Below are 25,584 nucleotides of genomic sequence, written 5' to 3' on the forward strand. Positions count from 1 at the left end.
AATCTTGTTGGTGAAATACAGTACAGGGACTCCTTCTGGTCAAAGAACTATATTAAAGCCTTGGACCCGGCACACATCCCTGTTCAAAGGGAAGGCAGAATGGAGACTCCGGAAGATGGAACATATGGTCACTGTGTTGGACTCTTTTGGTTTGGAAGTCAGCTCAAGTAACCAAGGCAATGAGGGATAGAAAACATAATTCTGATGACTCACATGGGGGTAAGAAAAATGCAGTCTCAAAACTCATGGGGGCTGGGGTAGTAAACCCATGGGGGCAACTCTGGGCACAGGATTCTCCCTCTCCTTGACCTTGTTGCTAATATCTTTACTTCTTTCATAGCCCTGATACTAGTTCATAGCTCCTACTCCATTGCATCCTGTTTTGCTCTTATAGTTGATTCCCAGGTCCTCAGTATTTCCTAGTTCAAAATGCCTTGAACTTGTTTGCCTCATTTCTTTTTTGTTTCAATATCTGGGATCACTAGGAAGCCTATCAACAGGATGCCCTGAATCAGTGCCCACAGCTGTGACGTAAGGTGGGGACAGAAGCGGAGAGTCATCTGTGTGCACTGCCATTAGCAGGGGCTGTAGATGGGGCAACTTCCCTTAGAATTGGATAGGGTTGCAGCAGGCTCTTTGACTCTCCAACAAAGTTAAGGTCCTTTGCATCCAGGCTTCCAGACCTTCTGATGATGGGACACACTTTTTTTTTTTAAAGACAGGGTCCTGCTCTATCCCCAAGACTGGAGTGCCTCTTAGTGACATGGCCATAGCTCACTGTAACCTCAGACCCCTGGGCTCTAACCCTAACCCTAAAATGGATTAAAAATCACTATTTTAGTTACATGTGTGTGTATACACACATAAAGTACCTAGTGTATGTGCCTAGTGTGTAATACACACACACGAGGTACTTTATATTTCATTTCATATTTACAACCAAACCTGTGAAGATAAATTATCTTCATTTTATAACAAAAGGAAGTAAGACTCAGAATGCTTAGGTGGCTTGCTCAAGGTCCTTGGTTAGAAGGTATAGAGGCAATGTTTTAACACAGATTTTGTCTGACTCCAAAACATGGCCTTTCAACTACATAATGCTGTGTCCTAGAGTGGGTTTATTTGTATTCTGATAGTTATTTATAAATTGACAGATAAAATAGTATGATTTACCATGTACAATATGATGTTTTGAAGTATATATATAGTTGATTGACTACAGCTAATTAACATATGCATTACCTCACAGTTCTGTGGTGAGAACCCTTAACATCCAATCTCAGCATTTTTCAAAAATGCAATATATTGTCATTAACTATAGTCATGATGTTGTATAACAGATTTCGTGAACTTATTCCTCCTGTGTAACTGAAATTTTGTATCCTTCGATGGACATATCCCCATCTCTGCAACTGTTTCAATAACCCCAGCCCGTGAAGCCCCCATTTTATAGAGTGGGTATGCATTGGTGAGAATAGCTGGTAAATGTTGACTCATTCAACTCTGTAGAAGTGAATCTCAGTAACAGTTTAACTACATTTTTAGCTTGTACACAGGAGTGGCCTAATAAGGGAGCACTTGGTCAGCGTGACATACATCATCTAGACTTTTCAAGGCTACCTTAAAGAACATCTATAAATACAGACACAAAAACACACTTATACCTCAGTAGTCAAAATCATTTTTAAAATCACATCTTAGCTCAAAAATTAAGTTAACTTTTATTTTTCATTAAAAATGAACTTTCTAAAATATTAGTAAATTTCATTTTAAGCTCTGCCTTGAAGTGCTGATACCACTGAAGTAACATTTTTCTTCTTTCAATTTTTTCTTGTAAAATTATAGTTTTCTCTTTTTCTAAAACAGCAGGGAGTTCCTTCCAGTTCTTGATAAAGATAAAGGGAGCCCCCATGGACTTGAGTAACTGCAGAGGAGCACTGTGGTGCACAGATGTATTCCCACAGCTGCCAGCTGTCATCACGTCTTCCACCACAGGAATGGAGCCATAGGAGCAAGCCTCATAGATTCGATAGCATTCTGTGTTTACTCCGACCGGGCACAATGTGAGATCACTTTGAAGCAAGGCATCTTGGTAATTCTTAAGACTTTCATTTGTTTCCTGAGGCTGCCAGCTAAAAAATCAGAAAAACAACTGTAGTTTTCACTTTACTAAGTATGTATTTTGTGAACAGAAATACCTTATCTTTTAATAAAATCAGTTTCAGGAAATGGCGAAACTTATAGAGATGACAGGCATAAGAGATATCCAAAATCCTGGCCCAAATAGATTTCTTAAAAATGTTGAAGAATTTGAACATTTTACAGTTGTACATTTATAAAATCAAGTAGTCACCGTAACACTTCTGAATGGATAATGATAATTCAACCTATACTTTCGGAGTGCTAGGTCCTCTCTTCCCTACCTTACCCTCATGGAGCATATATTCTAGTTCTGGTGGTGGAGATGGATAGTGACCAAGTGAAGTCAGTAGATCATTTAGATGGGGTAGAATACTATGAGAAAAAAGCACAGGAGTAAGTAGAGCAGGAGTTTCTGAGGGGGTAGGGTTGCAATCTTAAATAAGTGATGAGGGACTGTCTCACTGCGGCAGCATCTGAGCAGAGTTGGGGATGAAGGAGCAAGCCATGTAGATCTTGGGGGATAAAAGAGCAAGCAAGAGTGAAGGGCATGAGACAGCATGTGCCTGGCATGCTCAAGGAGCTGCGGGGAAGCCAGGGTGGCTGAGGTAGGGTAACTGAGGAAGCAGGCGCAGAAGATAAAGTTGGAATGGTCACACCAGACTCTATCATGCAGGCTTTTGATCATGGGGTGACACGACGTGATGTAGGTTTCATCAGAATCAATCTGGCTATTGTGTTGAGAATGGATTGTACAGGGGCAAGGGTAGAAGCTGAAAGATCAGTAAAGAAAGATAGATGTGGCTAGGCGCGGTGGCTCATGCCTGTAATCCCAGCACTTTGTGAGGCTGAGGCGGGTGGATCACCTCAGGTCAGGTTCGAGACCAACCTGGCCAACAAGGTAAAACCCCATCTCTACTGAATACAATAATTAGCTGGGTGTGGTGGCGGGCACCTGTAATCCCAGCTACTTGCGAGGCTAGGGCAGGAGAATCGCTTGAACCTGGGAGGCGGAGGTTGCAGTGAGCCGAGAATGTGTCACTGCACTCCAGTCTGGTCAACAAGAGTGAAACTCAGTCTCAAAAAAAAAAAAGATTTCTCCTGACTATTCTCAGTGAAATAAGCAATAGGGTCATAAACTAAGAAAGGTGGAAGTGTTAAGAGTGGAGAAAGAAGAAGGTATAAAACAGTCTTCTAGGAGAGTGGGAGAATATAGGGACCAGGGAAATATAAGACTGCTGGGCACCTGAGGTTCAAAGTCATGTGTTTAAATCAAGGTCAATTAGCACCTTTCTCCAATTATGTTTAGCTGCATGGGTGCAGGCACGGAGTAGGCAGACAGCTGGATTTAACCAGAGTTATGGTTTGCCAGATTAGGGGAATAGGGAGCTGAAGGTATAGGCAATTATGATCGACAATGAAATTTAAGTTGGGTAAAGAATAAAATGAAGAGAGGGGAGTGAAGGACAACAGAAGGGCAGTAGGAACAATAGATTCTAAGTGCCAGCTGAACTGTCAGAGTCAGATTATTACAGGGAATAAGCTGGAATGACAGATGATGGTGGTTGTAGAAAGAGATGCTGGGACTTGAGATCATGTTGAGAAGGTGCAGTATATGTAATGACCAAGTCTAGGAAATGACCATGAGAGAGAATGGCTGAGGTTGGGTGGAAGCCCAGATCATTGGAGGAGGGAAGGTGAAGAAACTGCAAAGACCAAAATGATAGAAAGACCATCTATGCAGATTTGGCAGTCACCAAAAATTGAGAACAGAGTAGTGTCAGACAGAGTTAGAGAGTACCAGGAGCTAAACTCTTCGAAGAAGTAGGGGGATAAACCCAAGGGTAAGTGCATGATTTCAGAGAGTAAGGGTGATGGATGGTTTTGTCTGCTGACATGAGATTCAAAATTGGGACTATTAGGGAGGAAAAGGGGAGAATAGTCTAGAAGCAACAATGAGAAACAAGGAAAACATCTACTCAACTTCTGGCTCAATGGTATGAAAGGAGTTACAAGAATTATTCCCATAATAACCTTTGTTATTTTATACTGTCCTCATTCATTCTACTCTAGACATACTGCCCCTGTTGTTCCTGTAACATAGTAAGCACACTCCTGCCTCAGGGCTTTCACTTTTCCCTCTGTCTGGAATAGTCTTGTCCCAAATATACACAAGACTGACCCATGCACATTCTTAAGGCCTGTGCATAAATGAAACCTTCTAATGAATGCCTTCCTTGGCTATTCCAAAATAGCAAATGCTCCACCACCAACACCCAAGCCCTCTCTATGCCATTCTTCTGCTTAATTTTTTACAGGGCATTTATCATCTTCTGACACACAATATATTTTACTTGCTTGTCTCCTCCAACAAGCATTTAAGTGCCAGGAAGGCATGGACTTTGTTTTGTTCACTGCTGTATTTACTGTGGGTAAACAGTTTCTGGCATAGAGCAATTGCTTGGTAAACACTGACTGAACGAATATGGTATGGTTACATTAGCAATAAAGAGTACCTGTTATCATTTAAAAAGTAAAATTCCAGACCTAACCGGACATTTTTTAAGGCATTACTTCCCTCATGACTCTGCATTATGCTTTATTTGAAAACTTGATTTGCCTATTTAAAAACAAAATAAATGATTGTAAATTTACTTCCTTCACACCATGAGTACCTGTTTCCTGGTTACTACACAAAAGAAGAAATTTAACCCTATCAAGTCTCCCTATCCAACCATTCATCCACTCACCATTTATCCTAGGCTGACTTGGGGCAAGGTCCTATGTTAGACCTGGGGATTCACAGAAGAAGAATACAATGTCCGTGTCCTGAAGATGGTGTCAGATTCCTGAATTCCTGAATTTGTGAGGGGTGCTGCACACCAGTCTTGGAACACTGAATTGGTCCATTGCACATCATCTCAGGGATGAACCTAAGTATCTCGTTAGCATTTATAATCTCCTGTGTGACTAACAAATATTACTGAGGAAACCCTAACAACTGAAATTTGCAAATGACAGTTGCCAGTGTTCCTCTTCAAGATGGACTAGTCACAGGAGGTTCTCCGTATTTTCAATGTGTACAACCCAGTCTCTTCACAGTTTTAATTACTAATGTATCCTCTGGGGAAAGACTGGTACAGAGTTACCCATGCCTCTTTGGAAACCTGTGTTTCTACATAAAGCAACTCTCAGACTGGACAACAAAATGAATGAATTAAATAAGCATAGAACTTACTGTTCTCTTGCTGAAACCCAACAAAGCTTATCGTTCCCATCTTTTTTCAAAATGTTCATTAGTGCCTGTCTGGATGAATTTTCATAAATCGTTCCTAAGAAATTACATAAATATGGCCTCTCATCATGCAGCATTGACCAACTTGCCTCCACCACAGGAAAATTCCTGTATCTATAAAAATAAATACACATGAATTAATATATCTCCACCACAGGAAAATTCCTTATATCTCTAAAAATAAATACACATGAATTAATATATGATATAGAATTGGCAAAAAATCCCCCTAACCCAACCTCTTAGGTAGCAAGAAGTACATAAAAGAGGTTTAAAATGTGATTTCTAAATCTCAAATTGTAATTTTCCATGCATACTTTGCAAAGCTCCCTGAATCTAGTAACTTAAAAAACTGAATTTCACATTGACATCTCTTATAAAATTGTCATAGAGATTTTGTGCCTAAAGTTCTTTGTTTTTGACATTCTTTAACTTGCATTACTCATCTGCAGCTGTTAGGCATGTTACATTCAAAACCTTCAAATTATAAAGACTCTTCTGTATTCATAATGATCGTGATTTAAGCAACATTTTAGCCAGGTGATGAAAAGATTACAGAATGCTCCAGGGGAGGCAGATGGATGGGGAAAAGGAAGATGTTGATCAAAGGGTATGAAGTTTCAGTTGGACAGGAGGAATAAGCTTTAGTGATCTATCACACAGAATAGGGTGACTATAATAAATAATAATGCACTGTATATTTCAAAATTGCTAAAACAGCAGATTTTATGTTTTTACCACAACAATTGTTAAGTATATAAGGTGATGGATTTGTTAGTCTGATTTAAGCATTCTACATTGTAAACATATTTCAAAACATCATTTGTACCCCATTAACATATATAATTACTATTTGTCAATTTTAAAAAAAGGAAAGATTTTATATTTTGCTATTGCAAAGGGCTCTGATAAATTAATCCCAAGGGCTTTTCAAGTAGATTAAAACAAACTGACAGATAAAAAAACATGGTATGCCATACAGGAAAAGTTACCTCTTTTTATAAGCATTTGGAAATACCAGGGATTAAAAATGTGTACCTGAAATATAAATTCACACGAGAACAAAATTTTACCTAACAGTATATAACAGGGTTTCTTAACCTCAGCATTACTGACATTTTGGGTTAATTTTTTCTCGTGGAGGCTGTCCTATACATTGTGGGGTGCTCAGCTGCATCCCTGGGCTCTATCTGCTGGATACCAGTTTTGACAACCTCTTTCCTCCAGTTGTGACAATCAAAAATGTCTCCAGGCCAGGCACAGTGGCTCATGCCTGAAATCCCAGCACTTTGGGAGGCTGAGGCAGGCAGATCACTTGAGGTCAGGAATTTGAGACCAGCCTGGCCAACATGGTGAAACCCCCTCTCTACAGAAAATACAAAATTAGCCAGGAGTGGTGGTGCCCACCTGTAATCCCAGCTACTTGGGAGGCTGAGGCAGGAGAATCAGTTGAACCTGGGAGGCAGAGGTTGCAGTGAGCCGAGATTGTACCACTGAACTTCAGCTGGGGTGACAGAGCAAGACTTCGTCTCAAAAAAAAAAAAAAAAAAAAGTCTCCAGACACTGCCAAATGCCTCCTGGTCAGCAAAATTGCCCCTGATTGAGAACCACTGACCTATATAAGAAATATACTGGCCTAGTGAAACAATACCGTGATTACCAAGAGGTTCCATCTTATACTATATGAAAACATTTTACAAATGCAGGCTCTGCTCAAAAAATAGATTTTTAAGAGGGTCTTAATCCTGGCTTTACTTAACAAAAACCTTTTTGCCTGGCCCTACCCCAAACCTACTGAGTCAGGATATTATAGGAGTAGGCCTGAGAATACATCTCATTACTGGCAGAGATGTGCCAGTGACATCTGTGTCGCTAACTAGGCAGCAGTCTAAGGCCACATCCAGCAACCAGTGACAGAATAATGAATAATGAATGTATGATTCAAAAATCATGTCAGTGAGATTTTTCATAATTCATCCACTCAACAAATACAGAATGTCTACTCTGTGCAGGTGCTGTTTTAGGCTCTGTGGATAGAGCAGTGAACAAAAGAGAGAAAAATCCCTGCTCTCAGGAGGCTTATATACTAGTGGCAACTTACCTTAAAGTCAACTTGCTCTTAATTAAAAACATCCTATTAACAGAAAGATAAAAATATGCTTTTCATTTTATAGTTGGAGAAAAACTGTATCTTTTTGTTTTTTATTTTGAGAGACAGTCTCATTTCAGTCTGTTGCCCAGGCTGGAGTGCAGTGGTGCAATCTCATCTCAGCTCAATCTCCTGGACTTAAGTGATCCTCCCACCTCAACCTCACGAGTAGCTAGGACTACAGGTGCCATACAGGAGTCCATGCCACCATGCCTGGATAATTTTTGATTTTTTTTGTTTGTTTTTGTAGAGATAGGGTTTTGCCATGTTGCCCAGGATGTTCTTGAACTCCTGGACTCAAGCAATCTACATACCTTGTCCTCCCAAAGTGCTGGGATTACAGGCAGTGAGCCACTGCGCCTGACATAAAAGACTGTATCTTGAAAAACCTTAGCTATCATTTAATTAATCCCTCCTTTTATAGAAGGGATTTGTATAAATTCAGCCAGTCTCAAACACAATGGTACAGTATATTCCTGATATAATAATATTGCCTCTTTTTTTTTTAACTATAAATAGATACTACCATTGTTTTTAAAAAAAGTCAATCTGCCATTTCTCTGCTAAATATCTTTTTATGGTACTCCTAATGAGCTTGAAAAATCCATTCTATGCCTTGGGATTTTAAAAGAAAAAAGTAACTCATCTCCCCATTAAAGAATAAAATACTCTTAAAAACATCATAATTGTTATTGAAGGATGCAACCACACCCTATTTTTATCGCTGAGAAAGACTGTACCTGGCCTCAATAATCCCGGAAGAACTAAATTTATTACAATTTTGAATAAGTCTTCCTGGTTCAGAAATTCAGGTGTTAGGGCCTAAGAACGGTTCATCATATTTTTACTTACGTTGCTACTCCTAAAGGCCACTGAAAAACATCTGCGTCATTAATCCAGGGGCTGTCATATATTATGAAAAGCAGCTCCACGAAGCCTCCATTTCTTTTGAGGAATGGGTTTATCCACTCATTATTACAATGTTCATTTCCGAGCAAAACAACAGCAAGATGCTGGAGTTTTTGAATTTGCACTAAATTTTGTGCATAAAGTAACCACTGGGTGGCATAAAAGATCTTTGCTTTTTCTCTTCCATTTAAAATGAGTACCACATTATTCACATCAACGGAGAAGTACCCTGGTATTACAGCTGGACCAGTGATGAAGCTGTTAAAAACAACACAACAAAAACAAGAGACAAAGCCTGAACAAAGGTATTTGGTATCAGAAGTTCATCATTTTATACAAAATCTATAATGAGATTTAATCCATATTCTTTCTAGAAGTACAATTTCTATAATACAATTTCTTTTGAACAAGTTTGAATGATGGGGCATAGCTGTAGATTAATGGTAAGCTTTGGTTGTAGACAGATCAATTTGCATATCATACAAAATGTGATTTTTTTTTTTTTTTTTGAGGCAGTGTCTCAACTCTTGTGGCTCAGGCTGGAGTGCAGTGGTGCAATCTTCACTCACTGCAGCCTCAACTTCCCTGGCTCAGGTGATCCTCCCACCTCAGCCTCCCAACTAGCTGAGACTACAGGTGTGCACCACTACATGCAGCTAATTTTTTGTAGAGATGGGGTTTCACCATGTTGGCCATGCTGGTCTTGAACTCCTTGGCTGAAGCAATCCATCTACCTCAGTCTCCCAAAGTATTGGGATTACAGGCATGAGCCACCATGCCTGACCTTTTTTTCTGTTGTTGTTTTAACCACACTGAAAATAAATGTTGGCTAGAATTTAAACTCTTAAGCAAAGAAATATAATAGAATAGTATGGAACTCTTAAAATAATGGTGTAGTTCAAACCAGAAAGGTATTTAAAGTCAGTAGTTCTCAACCCTTTTATAGTGTGAGCTGCTATTACACTCTTCATCTGAATCAATGGATGAGAAAGTGTTGACGAACTGAAAAATGAAGAATGGCATTATAAACATTCCATGAATGTTATATCTCAAAAATATAAGGTTAAAAAAAGCAAGGATTAGGACACTCACAAAATATAATTATACATAAACTTGAAAGTATAGTCATAAAAATTATTTATGCATATATATTTAGGATCAGTATTAATATAAAAATTTGAATGAGAGGATCCACATCAAATTCATAATAGCGATTCTATCTGAGGAGGAAGGAAGAGGAAAGGGACTAGAAAACAGTATAAAGGGAGCTTTACCCTTATTGAAAGTATTTAATTCTTTTAACAGGAAAGTTAAATATCTGAAGCAAATATGACGGAGAGATGAAATTTGTTAGTTTTGAGTAAATGGGAATTTGTTGTATTACTCCTTTTTTTTTTTTTTTTTGAGACAGAGTCTCACTCTGTTGCCCAGGCTGGAGTGCAGTGGCATGATCTCAGCTCACAGCAGCCTCCACCTCCTGGGTTCAATTCTCGTACCTCAGCTCCTGAGTAGCTGGGACCGCAGGCACCTGCCACCATGCCCAGCTCATTTTTATACTTTTAGTAGAGACAGGGTTTCGCCATGTTGGCCAGGCTGGTCTTGAATTCCTGACCTCAAATGATTCACCTGCCTTGGCCTTCCAAAGTGCTGGGATTACAGGTATGAGCCACCGCGCCCAGCCTACTCTCTTGTTTAAACTGTATTTTTAAAAAGTTATCATTAAAGGAATAGACATGTATCATAACTCATTTTTTTCATATTAAGTGCTGCCTAGAACAACCAGTACCATTGAAATATTTCCACTAGTATGAATTAAATGTAACAAATACCATTTAATTCATCTTAAAATCAGTCACTCTTATCCTGGATTCTTTACAACCTGCTTAAACCATTTCTTTATATCCTGATAGAATCTTTTAATTTTCAGCACAAATATGCCCAAATCCTGCTTTCATTGCTTCTTACTGCTGGGGATAAAAACTAACATTTGTTCAATGCCTTTTATATACATGATACATAAGCACTTTGCATGGGTCATCATCAATCCCCACAACAACTCTGAGGAGTTCATTATTCTCTCATTGGCATTTGTGAAATTGCACTTCAGCTGCACAGCCTGTAATGGCAATGCTGAGTTCTCAACCATGCTCTGTCTCACTTCAGAGCTTAAGTTTTTCCATAACACCATGGTTAACAAATACTAGAGTAAACAGACATTAGTTAAAACACAAAACCTAAATATATATTTTACTATGTATACATGTACCATATAATTTATATGACATTATTCTAAAATTATATAACATACAGGGACCAGGACTAGGTTTTGAGGACTATATTTGCCTTGGACAGTATCTAGCACTGGCAATGACTAATGATTCAGTGATCATTTAGTAATCTAAGATAATATGCAGAATCTGAGGGGCTAGAAAAACTAGCAATGATGATGATAATTATGGTATGTTTAAAATATTTATTATTGATAGCATTTGAATACTTAATATTTCTCTTTTAGAAATATAAGCAGGTATAATTCTTAGAGCATGAGAAAGTCTTCCAGTCCTCCTTCCCCATGTTAGGCCAATTTTATGAAGGAAAAAAAGGAAATCGTGAGAGAGCTTCTATGACTTGCATAAAGCTAGCTGACACTAGATAGGAAATGGTACAGGTTGGACTCAAATTTGGTTGACATTAAGCCCATATATATCATGTGCCCAAACAATTTTAGAGTGCCATACAGCTGGGTGTGGTGGCTCATGCCTGTAATCCCAGCACTTTAGTCGGCTGAGGTAGGTGGATCGCTTGAGTCCAGAGTTCGAGACCAGCCTACACAATATGGTGAAAACCCATCTCTACAAAAAATACAAAAATTAACTGGGCATGGTGGTGCATGCCTGTAGTCCCAGCTACTCAGGAGGCTGAAGCAGGAGGATCACTTGAGTCCAGGAAGTTGAGGCTGCAGTGAGCTGAGATCACGCACTGCACTTCAGCCTGGGTGACAATGAGACGTTGTCTCAAAAAAAAAAAAAAAAAACGGTTTTAGTCAATGTATTAAAATAAAATATATGAAGTTATTCTCAAATTTAAGTTTCATGTGAAAGGAATATCTTTCTAATTTTATTGATCCACACAAATTAACAAAATGAAGTATGATTTGTTCAAGGGCACATTTATACTGTCTTGGTCTTGGATGTCCACAGCTCCCTGTGTTTTGGTAATGGTGAAAGCCAAGGGGTCAATACTGGGAAGCTAAGGTGTAGGTCAGAGGTTCGCAGCACCTTTAGTGTTCCTGTAAATTTTTCAGTGTCTCCCAAGCTAAAAGAAATGCTTAACAGTTCAATTTTTAAAGTCATTAGGTCTAAACAACCTAGTATCTATGTCCTAACAGCTTAAAAGTGACTTAAAAAATAATACACAGACACTGAAAGAAAAAATCATATTCCTATTTCATTCTTAACTAATCACAAGTATTTAATAGCATGTGTGCACCTGCTGAGCACCATACAATTTCTCAAACCTTGAAATTCGTGGTCATTGTCATTTCCTATTCCACACCGATTTTTGTGCAATGCATGCATTTTATCACAGCAACCATGGAAAACCCAGTTTCACAAAGTCCTGACATTGTTGTAATAAATGCAGGGTGATCTAATGTTGAAACTGTACTACTTTGAACTTGCAGTTTGCACGGGGCATGACAGATGTCAAGTATCAGTGTTTCCCGTAAATATTTAAAATAGTTTGTGATGTCCCACAGTGCCTCCGTCAAGGAACCACAGATCTAAAAGATGAAACTGTAAGAGCCAAAAAAATTTCATTAGACTCAGATACTTGGTTTGTATATATGTATATATGTGTGTTGGGAAGTCTGTTAGTCAAACTGCAAGGGTTGAGAAGTAAGGAAGTGATTACAATGAGTATAGACAAGGATTCTGAAAGTTTTGAAGAGAAGGCGATAAAGCAATAATGGATGAAGAAGTGGAGAATAAAGGAGAGCAAGAAAGTAATGCATGGAACAAGGTCCTAGAAGCAGATGGGATGCACAGGTGGTGGGCTTTACTTGAGCCAGGAAAGATCACTCAATGTTTGAGAACTTGGAAAGAGATAAGGATGCGTGAGGGACCAGATAGAGAGTAGGTACACGTTAGAGCAGCTAGTTAAGACAGATAATTATGATGTCCTCAATTTTCCTGATGAAAGAGGAGGCAGGGTTGTCTGCTGAGACAGAGGAAGTAGGTAGATGTTGGGTGGTGGGCTAGGGAAGAGTGGACAAATTTGCTCCTGTTTCTGTATTTTCTATCTTTGTGTCACATTAGCTACCTACTCATGCAGACTAGAAACTAGGGACTTGTCAGATGTTTCTCTCTCTCATCTTCCCATCTAATTAATCCCTAAATTCTGACCATTTTGCTCGTAAATATTTCTGGAATTTGTCCCTGGCTCTGACCCACCACTACTTCCCTATTTCAAGCATTAGTTTTATCTCTGTTGGATACTTCCAATCTCCTACTTGGTCTGCCTGCAGTCAGCTGTCTCCTTCAAATCACTTTCCCCCAGAGCTGCTAGGGAAATCTACACACACAAACACATGACAATATCACTATCCTGCTTAATCATCCTCAACTGCTTTTCACTACCCTAGAACAAAGTCCAAGAGCCTTAATGTGGTACATACAAGGCTCACCATGATCTGGCCCTTGCTCAATCCTCCCCATCTCAGCTACCCTACCTTTTCTTCATGCTCTAGGAATACTAATTGGTTTGCAATTCCATGCACAAACCCAAGTTGATCAGTTACGAGCCTCTGATGTCACCTCTGCTGGGAATATAATCTTTTTTCTGCCTTGCTAACTTCTACTCATTTTAAGGACTGCTCAGCTATCACCTCCCTTACGAAACCTTTGTTGATAGGCCCCACACCCCTAACTCTACTCAGATTGAGTTAATTGCTTTTCTTCTGTATTTCCATAACAACAAACACGGTAGAGTATGCATATTCTTATCATTATGCTTTCTATATGGTATGAAAATAATTTATAAGGCCGGGCACGGTGGCTCACACCTGTAATCCCAGCACTTTGGGAGGCTGAGGCGAGTGGATCACCTGAGGTCAGGAGTTCGAGACCAGCCTGGCCAACATGGTAAAACCTCGTCTCTACTAAAAATACAAAAATTAGCTGGGCATGGTGGCGGGTGCCTGTAATCCCAGCTACTTGGGAGGCCGAGGCAGGAGAATTGCTTGAACCTAGGAGGTGGAGGTTGCAGTAAGCCAAGATCGTGCCACTGCACTCCAGCCTGGATGACAGAGAAAGACTGTCTCAAAAAAGAAAAAGAAAAAGAAAATATAATTTATGTGTCTGTCTCAACCACTAGTCTGTGAACTTCTTGAGGTTAGGAGAAGGCATTTTATTCATTATGAAATTCTTCAGAGCCTACTATGAACTAAATAGTAGGCACTCAGTAAATACTGAATGCATAAGCAGTAATTTTCTTTAAGAAAGTTATTTGCTCTACCAATTTACCGAAGTTCTCCTAATGCATTGAAAATATAAATCAAGGTACAAAAATCCAATTTAATAACTTTCTTGCTATACATTTATTTTGCAAAGTGAGGCTTATGTATGAGATATTATAGTACACTTACACATGATGAATGCTACACTTTCATTCCTAAGGTTATTAGTCAAGCATTAATCATAAAATTCAATTAACTGAAGAATAAATATATATTAAGAACTCATATCCAGAATTTTAAAACAGTGATTTGCTTTTCTCAATGTCTTGACATATATTTAATAATTAGAACTTACAATTTTTAGTATTCTCTCTTCTGCTACTGATGTAGTTAAAAACTTTCCTCCTAATAAGTACTTTTCAATACTTAGAAAGTCCAGAGAAATCATTCAAATATTGAGTTTAATGCTGATTGTGGAAACAATATATTTTTGGAATCCAATATACAGGTGACCCTTAACACAGGTTTGGAATGCACAGGTCCACTTATACACTGATTTTTTTTTCAACCAAATTGATGGGAAATACAGTATTAGCAGGACGCAAAACCTTACTAAAAGGTAGGACCAACTGTTCCTATACTGCAGAACTTGATTATGTGCAGATTTTGGCATACTGCCCCCGAATCAATCCCCCACATACACCAAGGGATCACTATATTGATTCATTCTTTTCTTTTTTTTTTGAGATGGAGTTTTGCTCTTGTTCCCCAGGCTGGAGTGCAATGGTGCGATCTCAGCTCACTGCAACCTCTGTCTCCCAGGTTCTAGCCTGCCTTAGCCTCCCAAGTAGCTGGGATTACAACTGCGCACCACCACACCCAGTTAATTTTTTTTTGTCTATGTTTTCAATAGAGACAGGGTTTCACCATGTTGGCCAGGCTGGTCTCGAACTCCTGACCTCAGGCAATCCGCCCACCTCAGCCTCCCAAAGTTCTGGGATTACAGGCGTGAGCCACCACACTTGGCCTGTTACTTACTTTTTAAAAAATTTTTTGCCTCCTAAACGCTTTTTTTTTTTTTTTTTTTTTTGAGACAGCATTTCACTCTTGTCACCTAGGCTGGAGTGCAATGGTGCAATCTCCGCTCACTGCAACCCCTGCCTTCTGCGTTTAAGCAATTCTCCTGTCTCATCTCCCAAGTAGCTAGGACTACAGGTGTGTGCCACCACACTTGGATAATTTTTGTATTTTTTATAGAGACAGTTTCACCATGTTGGCCAGGCTGGTCTCAAACTCCAGACCTCAGGTGATCTGCCTGTCTCAGCCTCCCAAATTGCTGGGATTACAGGCATGAGTCACTGTGCCTGGCTAGCCACTGCACCCGGCCCTAAACTCTTCTAATAGTTGGTTTTTTTATTTTATCAATTTCTTCTTTTTTTATTGACAGGACTATTGCAGTAGGCTTTTTTTCTAATGAATGGTCAACACTAAAGTCTTACTGGGATTGCACTTTATTTTAAAATTTTTATCCCGTAATTCTGGGGTTTTTATGAGGTTTTCTTGGTTGTTTTTTATGTATTTATTTGCATATAACAAACAATTTAATTCTTTGTTCCAAAATAATTCATATATTCAAATTATGTGCTCCTTTTATTTTGTTTCTTGAAATCAAAACGTTTAAGACTACTAAACATTTTACTCCTTGCCCTGAAGATGAGGCCTAATTTAAGAGATGAATAATCAGCTGATGACTGATTCAACAAATGGCATTTGTTTCATTATTTGTCTTTGGGTATTTATGTGGATGCTAAAATTTGCGGGTGAAAGGGAGATACTCTGGGACCTTGTAATCATATTGAAAAACAGGTTATTTACATGGTCCCAGAGAATCTCCTAGTAAAAATGACAACGGAAAAAACAGTAACTTTACAGTGAACAAACCAGGCAGACTGCACCTTAGCCAAGTGATCAAAGTTAACATAATCAGTAATGGGAACAAATATGACACACCGAGGATGACATGATGTTGTTTCTGAGGTATTCGGAACCAAAATACATAACCTGAATTGAATTGTGAGGAAACATCAAACAAACCCAAACTAAAGGACATTCTACAAAATAAATGGGCAGTACTCTTCGTAAGTCACAAGGTCAACAAAGACTGAGAAACTATCACAGACTGGCTGAAGCCAAGGAGATATGAAACCAAGCACACCATGTGACTCTGGATTGGAAACTGGGCCAGAAAAGAGACAGCAGTGGGAATGTGAGTATGTGTAAATTAGATAATAGTTTCGTATCAATGTTGTTTTCCTGAAAAAAATAATTATACTGTAATTATGTAAGATGTTAGCATTTGAGGAATCTGGATGAAAGGTATAACGGATTTTTTTGGTATCATTTTTGCAATATTTTTGTTAAGTCTAAAATTATTTCAAAAATAAGTTAAAAAAATTGAAACATTAAAAAACAATTTCCTATAATTTTACAGGAAATAATTTGGGTATATTTAAATATTAGCAGTTTAAATGGCTGTAGATTGAAGTTCATATAGATAAATGCTCAAATAGAGGACAAATGAGTTTGGCGTTATATTTAACATTGGGTTCAATTATTATACATTTTGAATGACACAGCCTGTAAATTCAGCTCTCATTAAGGAAAGGTGTTACAAACATAGAAATAGCCCAACTTTTATATTTTAATAGTTTTTTTTTTTTTTGAGACAGGGTCTCGCTCTGTCACCCAGGCTGGAGTGCAGTGGTGCAATCTAGGCTCACTGCAGCCTTGACCTCGCAGGCTCAAGTAATCCTCCCTAGCAGCTGGGACTACAGGTTTGTGCTGCCACACACAAAGTTTTTGTGTTTTTTGTAGAGACAGGGTTTCACCATGTTTCCTAGGCTGGTCTTGAACTCCTGGGCTCAAGCAATCCTCCTATCTCAGCCTCCCAAACTGCTGGGATTCCAGGTGTGAGCCACTATGCCTGGCCCTTCTTCTTCTTTTTTATTTTTTGGCATAGGGTCTGTCGCCCAGGCGGGAAAGCAGTCACGTGATCACAGCTCACTTGCAGCCTTGACCTCCCAGGCTCAAGCTATCCTCCCACCTCAGCCCCACAAGTAGCTGGGACAACAGGCGCTAATTTTTGTATTTCTTGTAGAGATACAGTTTCGCCATGTTGCCTAGGCTGGTCTCAAACTCCTGAGCTCAAATGATCTGCCTGCTTTGGCCTCCCAAAGTGCTGGGATTACAGGCGGGAGCTACCACGCCCAGTCTATATTTTGATATTTTAAAAATAAATTTTTAGCCGCCTCTGCAGCTTGTTCTATCACCCATACATTAACATACCAAAATACAAGTATTTTTTACTTCCTAGGTGAGGTTATCATAAGATCTTGCTTTCACATATTTTGCTGACAAATCAGATATTTATTTATTCTACTACAGTGAAAACTATGGAAAGGCCCTCTGTTTTATTTTTAATTTTTTTTTTAATGAAAAAACATGGGGTTTCACTATGTTGCCCAGGCTGACCTCAAACTCCTAGGCTCAAGTGATCCTCCTGCCTTGGCCTCCCACAGTGCTGCGATTATGGGAGTGAGCCACCATGCCCAGTTGAAAGGCCCTTTAGGAATAAGATATTACGTATGTTGCTCCAAGCAGTACATAAATTAATAACTTTATAAATAAATCCACTGCCCCCTTCAGTTATTAGTTTGTCTGAGTTTGCAAGGAGATACTAATGCCCATTTCCATAGACTAGGAAGGAGGAAAGGGGAAATTAAACATTAGGAGGTGCTCAACAATTATTTAGTAGAAAATGAATTAATGGATACTTTGATCTCTCAATTTATTTAATATTTTAATTTTGAAGAATTATACATTTAATGCCAGTATAAATACATTTTCCCAAGCTAGGGAGCAATGATATTTTGGTGGTCAAAGTTTTAAGCAATATGACTGACAACTTAGTAAGAAACTGAGAACAAGAACTGTGGAGAAACCATTTCCTTGGGTAATGAACAGAGCAGAGTGGACTATAATAGAGATCTGAGTGTCCTACAGCAGCTACACATCAATAGAGAGAGGAAATGGGAGTAAGGGCTAGACCTCCAACTGTGAATAGTCTACCTTATGATGTGGCATTTTGGAATTCATGCTAGGTGGATTTAGCTGGCCCCAGAAAATCCTACTGGAGTGTACCAGTAACATGAAAAGTTATCACTTAAAGGCTACAAGAAAGACCTTTCACTGATGGCGACCTCCTTTCTCTTATATCATACATAACCCTCCAAGCAAGGATCTCTTTGCTCTGTAGTTGAGGCCTAATTTAAGAGATGAGTCATCAGCCGATGACTGATTCAAGCAATGGCAATTCTCTTATTAAGTAGGCTTCAGTATTGTAAGAAGTTGTTTACTTGATGTTCTAATTTTTATCTATCCCAAAGTTCTTTTTAGGTAAGGGCGATAATCTAAAAAAATTATTCAGTGTTCATTCAGACTATTTATGATCCATTCTATGACAAATAGTGTTCTGAAGAGAAAATAATATAATACTATCCCATGTGAATCAAATTTATCTTTTCAAAGACAGCTAAGTTGTTATTCCTTTTGGTCATAAATACTTGTTTTCCACCCCACTTCTCTCCATTTCTACTGCTATTTAGGCAGCTTACCTGTAGCTAAAGGCAATTTTAGTTTCCTAAGTATATAAAATCTCTTAAATGTATCACCAAGAGATGAATGTCTATTGTAGAAATATTATATATTAGATTTAGGGGAGAAAAGGTTTTCTTTTTTATTTGCTTCTATTATAATTTCATGCATCAGGTATGCTTTTATTGCAGCACTTCACTCTTTTTTTCATAATTATGAGTATAGCAAAAGGGGGCTATTAATTTAGTTTGTGTAAGCAAAAGCATCAGAGAACTCTTCAAGTATATACATGCACTGTGCACCCTGTGCCTAAAATTCACTAAGTAGTAAACATAACCCTGAAAAGTCACACAGTTAAAAAAATTAAAAACATTGAAAGATAATCAAGAATTGGGCACATTAGATGTGCAAAAGTTAAATCACAGTTAACAGGGATTATGGCAAAATTATAATTAAATTACTATAAAGAGGATATTAAAATCTAAAAACATTTAAAAGTCAAGATGAGGTTATAACTGGGTTGTAGCAGATTAGGAAAAAAATTCTAGACCCAAAGCATTGATAAGAATTTCTAAAAATGACTCCATTTAAGAATTCAGCATGATGCCAGCCAGTGTTGCATACCTATATTCCCAGCTACTCAGAAGGCTGGGGCAGGAGGATCTCTTGAGCACAAGAGTTCGAGGCTGTAGTATGCTATGATCTTGTCTGTGAACAGTCACTGCACTCCAGTCTGGGCAACATAGCAAGACCCCCATCTCTTAAAAAGAAAATAATTCAACATGAAATTATAGAATCGAGTATATTTAATATTGGAGGTGACTTCTAGATGATGTGGATTAATCTATCGTGTTAAAGGACGGACCATGGCTCAATCCCATCTTTACTGTTTACTAGTCATTTACTCTCTCAGAACATCAAGGTTTTCATTTGCAAAATGGGAGTAATACCACCAGCTGCACAGGGTGGTTGTGAGGATTAAAATTCACTGAGCTAATATCTGTAAAAGCCCCTGGAACACAGCAACTACTTCAATGTTGCTGTTGACTCAGGATTCTTTCCATTTTAAAATAAGACAATAAGACCCCAGAAGGCTGGGAAATCTCACAGCACGCCAGCAGCAGAGCTGGGACATGACTGTGGGCCTCAGTGTTTACTCTGCCAGGCTGGAAGCCAATCTCACCCACAGCTGGATGCCTTCTAAGCAGCCTGAGTACTCATTAATCTTTGAAGAGGCATAAGAGCCAAGAGCTGGCAATTTCTCATTTCTTTATCTTGACTACATGGGTTTGGGTGAGACTTTGGCTGAACAGGAGTGATGAGAGAGAAAGACTTTCAGCAGCTGTCTTCTGTCAAACCAAAAATATATCAAAATAGTGCATTTTTAAAACAAGGTTTCTAAATATTACACTGGATAAAGTGTGAACTCAGAGTTGCTACTCTAGGACACTGCTTAGTTCATCAGTTCTTAGATTTCAAAATTCCACTTACTACAAAAAACTGAAAATGATCTTTAGGGACCAATACAGAATCATCAACTTTTTAAGACATTAAAAATAAAAATCCCGACTGCCTCTTACTCAGAATAGTCCCTTAGTCAAGAGTGTAGTGCTTGACTTTTGGCTTTACCCACTAGTTAGAAGTACATAACCTCAGGCCAGGTACTTAGCCTTTCAGTGCTCAAACGAGGTAAGCACAGTACCTGCCTCATGGATCCTTGTGAGCACTGAATAATAGAGTCTCAAACATAGTAAGAGCTAGGTAAATGTTAGATGTTATTTGTTATAATTATTAGTTTGTGGCTGTGGGGAAGTTATTTAATCTCTTTGTGTCTTAGTTTCCTAACTTGCAAAATGTAAACAATGATACTTCATTGGGTTGTGGTAAGGATTAAACAAATTAAGTTATTAAGTGTATATGTTTGGCGCATAGTAAGCTCTTTATAAGCATTGGCCTTCACTATCACTACTGTTTTTTAAAGGATATTTTAACATTAAAAGAATAAATGTGGCATTTTGAAAAACTGTTTTGTCTTTGTTTACCAATGAAAATTTTATTTGGGATCTGCACTGATTTATGCTCCAGCATTTGACCTAAATAAATGTCACGTCATTAACCATTAATGTTATCTATAAATGCTTTCATTCATAGTGAGCTAACTTCTTACGAAAGTAATGTCTGGAAATTCTAAAAATGCCATCCGACATGTTTTATTCTATCATGATCTTTGGAAATAAGTTCAACTCTTTCATAAGCAGCAGATGCTCACTGAAGATGTTATAATCGAATCTTGATAACAATTAATAATTTATGATCTACCTTTTGTTTTACCAAATGGGTAGACATTTATATAGCCTGTGGTAATGACTATACAGAGAAATGATAGGATTCTGAAGGCAGTCTTTGGGGGATGAGCAAAAGCCACACTGAGTAGAAGTAAGGTTCCTCCTAAGAAATTAAAAATAAAATTGTCCTATGAGATTACACTATAAATCAACATATGATGATTATGAGTAGTGATAGGCAAAGTTCCTTCAAGAGACAGAATGAGTCTCAGGCTAGCTTAAAACTGAATTGAACATATTAATATAAAGAATGTATCGGTAAGGCATTTGTGGGCAGGTACATGATGGAGGGATAAGAGACAGAACTAGAAACAGAAAAAGGAGAACTGCTTGTAGGAAGATGTTGCAGTACTTAGTTAAGTAACACTAAAAATAAGAAAATAGCAACAAGATTTCTATAGTGATTATTACGTATTAGATACTATTGTAAGCCCTGTAATTTATTAACACATTTAATCTTTGGAATAATCCTGTGAAATATGAACTATTATTTGCCTTAAACGTGAGGAAACTGAAACAGAGAGGTTAAGAAACTTGCCCAAGGTCAGACAGCAAAGTGACAGAAGAAGAATTTGAACTAGGCCAGGCGTGGTGGCTCACACCTGTAATCCCAGCAGTTTTGGAGGCCGAGTCAGGCGGATCATGAGGTCAGTTAGCCGGGAGTGGTGATGGGCACCTGTAATCCCAGCTATTTGGGAGGCTGAGGCAGGAGAATCGCTTGAACCCAGGAGGTGGAGGTTGCAGTGAGCTGAGACTGTGCCACTGCACTCCAGCCTGGGTGACAGAGCAAGACTCTGTCTCAAAAAAATAAAAGAATTTGAAATAAGATAGTCTGCCTCCAGAGTCTGTGCTCTCAATAACTGAGTCACATGCGACGCTGCCCAGAAGTGACGGGGCTTCATCAGGCTCATCCAGAAGTTCAGTTTGCCCTGTATGTATTCATGTATTAATATTCTGAGCACAGCCTATGGATGATGTTACTGATTCAGCGGTGAACAAGGAGTCATATTTCTGTCTTTCTTTCTGAAATAGAGTTAAAAGCACTACATATAATTAAATCCCATATTATGGTTCCATATGTAATCAACCCTCAAATAATTGGTTATCACTTGTAGCCTGCCTATATTGAAAGAATGCGTCAGTCAAACCAATACAAACACATGGCCTGACTGACAGCTCTCTCTCCATTCTATATCATTTATTTGGTATGCTGGAATTCATTCTTTGGGCCTATGTGTTGATGAAAATCAGCATTCCTGAGCCTGATGAGCCCTGCAACACTGATGATATCCTTTCTACTTCTGTCTTAGAATTGTCTCGAGGCTACAATTAAATGATATAAGCTCATTTGTTTATTTAAACAAAATATATTTACACTTATTTTCAACAAGTATCTTAACAGTACTTAGAAATTCTTCCAATATCTTCAAGGTGAGCCATTACTTCTGATTCACTTTTGGTCAAATAAGGATGGTGAATGTGTGGAAACACTTAAGTTAGTACCCATGTAGCTGATTCAACTCAAGAATGCATAAAAGCTTATTAATTTTGGATAAATTATGTACGCTATTTTTCACGAACCTAACACTTTAATAAGCTGTTTTAAAAAAACTCATACAATGGTGACCTTTCTTGAATATAGTTCTCTTAAATCCTAAGAGGAAACGGTATTACTCTTTGGCCGTAATACCAGCACACCTTATTTTATTGTGCTTCACTTTATTGTACTTTGCAAATAAAGAGTTTTTTACAAATTGCAAGTTTGTGGTGATCCCCAGTCAAGCAATTCTATTGGTACCATTTTCCAACAGCACGTGCTCACTATGAGACATGGTTTGGCTGTGTCCCCACCCAAATCTCATCTGGAATTGTAGTGCCCACAATTCCCACATGTTGTGGGAGGTGCCCGGTGGGAAGTAATTGAATCATGGGGGCAGGTCTTTCTTGTACTATTCTCATGATAGTGAGTAAGTCTCACAAGATCTGATGGCAAACTTAATAGATAAATGCTGTTGTGTGTGGTCTAACTGCTCCACCAACCAGTATTCCCCCGTTTCTCTCCATCTCCTTGGGCCTCCCTATTCCCTGAGACACAACACTATTAGGCCAATTAATAACCCTATAATACCCTCTAAGTGTTCCCTATAATTAATAACCCTGTAATACCCTCTAGGTGAAAGGAAGAGTCGCAAGTCTCTCACTTTCAGGAGTGTCCGAGGGAGAGAATATAGGCATGGATTCTTAGTTTGTTTCTGGTTGGGTAAGTAAAGCCCCTTCCTTATCCCTCTTTTCTTCTTATTACTAAAGACAGAAACTAAAAGCCATGGCTTCAGGCTGCTAAAAGCCTAAGACAAAACAAAACAGAACAACAACAATAAAATAAAGTGGGTTGGAGAAGCTTGCAACCAAAAGCTAGAAATAATTAAGCTTAGTGAGGAAGGCATGTCAAAAGCTGAGGCAAGCTGAAAGCTAGGCCTCTTGTGCCAAACAGCCAAGGTGGGAATGCAAAGGAAAAGTTATTGAAGGAAATGAGAAGTGCTACTCCAGTGAACAACATGAATGATGTGAAGGTGATATAGTCTTACTGCTCATATGGAGAAAGGTTTAATAGTCTGGATAGAGGATCAAACCAGCCACAACATTCCCTAAAGCCAAAGCCTAATCCAGAGCAAGGCCTCCACTCTTTTCAATTCTATGAAGGTTGAGAAAGGTGAGGAAGCTGCAGGAGAAAAGTCTGACATTACCAGAGGTTGATTCATGAGGTTTAAGGAAAGAAGCCATCTCCATAACATACAAATGTAAGGTGAAGCAGCAAGTGCTAATGTAGAAGCTGCAGCAAGTTATCCAGAAGATCTAGCTAAGATCTTCATTGCTGAAGGTGGCTACACTAGACAACAGATTTTCAATGCAGATGAAACAGCTTTATATCAGCAGAAGATGGCATCCAGGACTTTCATAGTTAGAGAGAAGTCAATGCCTGGCTTCAAAGCTTCAAAAGACAGGTTGATTCTCTTATTAGGGGCTAAATGTAGCTGGTGGCTTAAAGTTGAAGCCAGTGCTCATTTATTATTCTGAAAATCCTAGGACCTTTAAGAACTATCCTAAATCTACTCTGCCTGTGCCCTATAAATGGAACAAAGCCTAGATGACGGCAACATCTGTTCACACCATGGTTTACTAAGTATTTTAAGCTTACTATTGAGAAGTACTGCTCAGAAAAAAGGATTCCTTTCAAAATATTACTGCTCATTGACAATGCACCTGGTCACCCAAGAGATCTGATGGAGACGGACAGATTCATGCCCTCATACCTGCTAACAAAATATCCATTCTGCAGCCCATGGATCAAGGAGTAATTTTGACTTTCAGGTCTTATTTAAGAAATACTTTCTGGCCAGACACAATGGCTCACTCCTGTAATCCTAGCACTTTGGGAAGCTGAAGCAGGTGGATCACTTGGAGACAGGAGTCCAAGACCAGCCTGGCCAACATGGTGAAACCCCATCTCTACTAAAAATACAAAAATTAGCTGGGTGTGGTGGCGTGTGCCCATAGTCCCAGCTACTTGGGATGTTGAAGCACGAGAATCACTTGAACCTGGGAGGCGGAGGTTGCAGCAAGCTATTACGACACTGCCCTGCAGCCTGGGTGACAGAGCGAGATTCTGTCTCAAAAAAAAAAAAAAAAAAAAAAACAACAACAAAAGAAATACTTTCATAAGGCTATAGCTGCCACAGACAGTGGTTCCTCTGATGGACCCGGGCAAAGTAAATGAAAACCTTCTGGAAATGATTCATTATTCTGGATACCATGAACATTCATGATTCATGGGACGAGGTCAAAACACCAACATTATAAGGAGTTTGGAAGAAGCTGATTTAAACCCTCATGGATGACTTTGAGGGGTTCAAGATTTAAGGGGAGGAAGTCACTGCAGATGTGGTAGAAATGGCAAAAAAAGTAGAATTAGAAGTGGAACCTGAAGGTGTGACTGAATTGTTGCAATCTCATGATAAAACTTCAACAGATGAGGAGCTGCTTTTTATGAATGAACAAAGAAAGTGGTTTCCTGAGATGGAATCTACTTCCGGTGAGGATACAATATTGTGACACTGGTGAAGTGACAATAAAGGATTCAGAATATTCAAAAAATGTAGTTGATAAAGCAGCAGCAGGGTTTGAGAGGACTGACTCCAATTTTAACTTTTTTTTTTGAGACAGAGTCTCATTCTGTCACCTGGGGTTGGAGTGCAGTGGCATGATCTTACCTCACTGCACCCTCTGACTCCCAGGTTCAAGGATACTTTTGCCTCAGCCTCCCAAGTAGCTGGGATTACAGGTGTGTGCTGCCACTCCTGGCCAATTTTTGTATTTTTAGTAGAGATGGGGTTTCATGATGATAGCCAGGCTGGTCTTCAACTCCTGACCTCAAGTGATCCACCCACCTCAGCCTCCCAAAGTACTGGGATTACAGGCATGAGCCACTGTGTCCTGCCTAGGATTGACTCCAATTTTGAAAGAAGTTCTATGGGTAAAAATGCCACCAAATAGCATCATGTGCTACAGAGAAAACTTTTGTGAATGAAGAGTCAACGGATGTGGCAAACTTCATTGTTGTCGTATTTTAAGAAATTGCCAC

General features: G+C 38.8%; 1 protein-coding gene across 1 annotated transcript in view; it reads right to left on the bottom strand.

The window, feature by feature from the left end:
• Positions 1-1,697: 1,697 nt before the first annotated feature.
• Positions 1,698-25,584, bottom strand: part of TMEM5 (transmembrane protein 5) — a 30,820-nt gene continuing 6,933 nt past the window's right edge. The window contains exons 4-6 of the mRNA XM_011972915.1: positions 8,436-8,750; positions 5,378-5,548; positions 1,698-2,132 (exon numbers count right to left, since the gene is read on the bottom strand). Of these exons, the coding sequence (XP_011828305.1) occupies positions 1,715-2,132; positions 5,378-5,548; positions 8,436-8,750 (904 nt within the window). The 3' untranslated portion in view covers positions 1,698-1,714. The remainder of the gene's footprint in view (positions 2,133-5,377; positions 5,549-8,435; positions 8,751-25,584) is intronic.

The sequence above is a fragment of the Mandrillus leucophaeus genome, unplaced genomic scaffold, assembly GCF_000951045.1.
Source record: "Mandrillus leucophaeus isolate KB7577 unplaced genomic scaffold, Mleu.le_1.0 Scaffold132, whole genome shotgun sequence".
In the NCBI taxonomy this organism is placed as follows: domain Eukaryota; kingdom Metazoa; phylum Chordata; class Mammalia; order Primates; family Cercopithecidae; genus Mandrillus; species Mandrillus leucophaeus.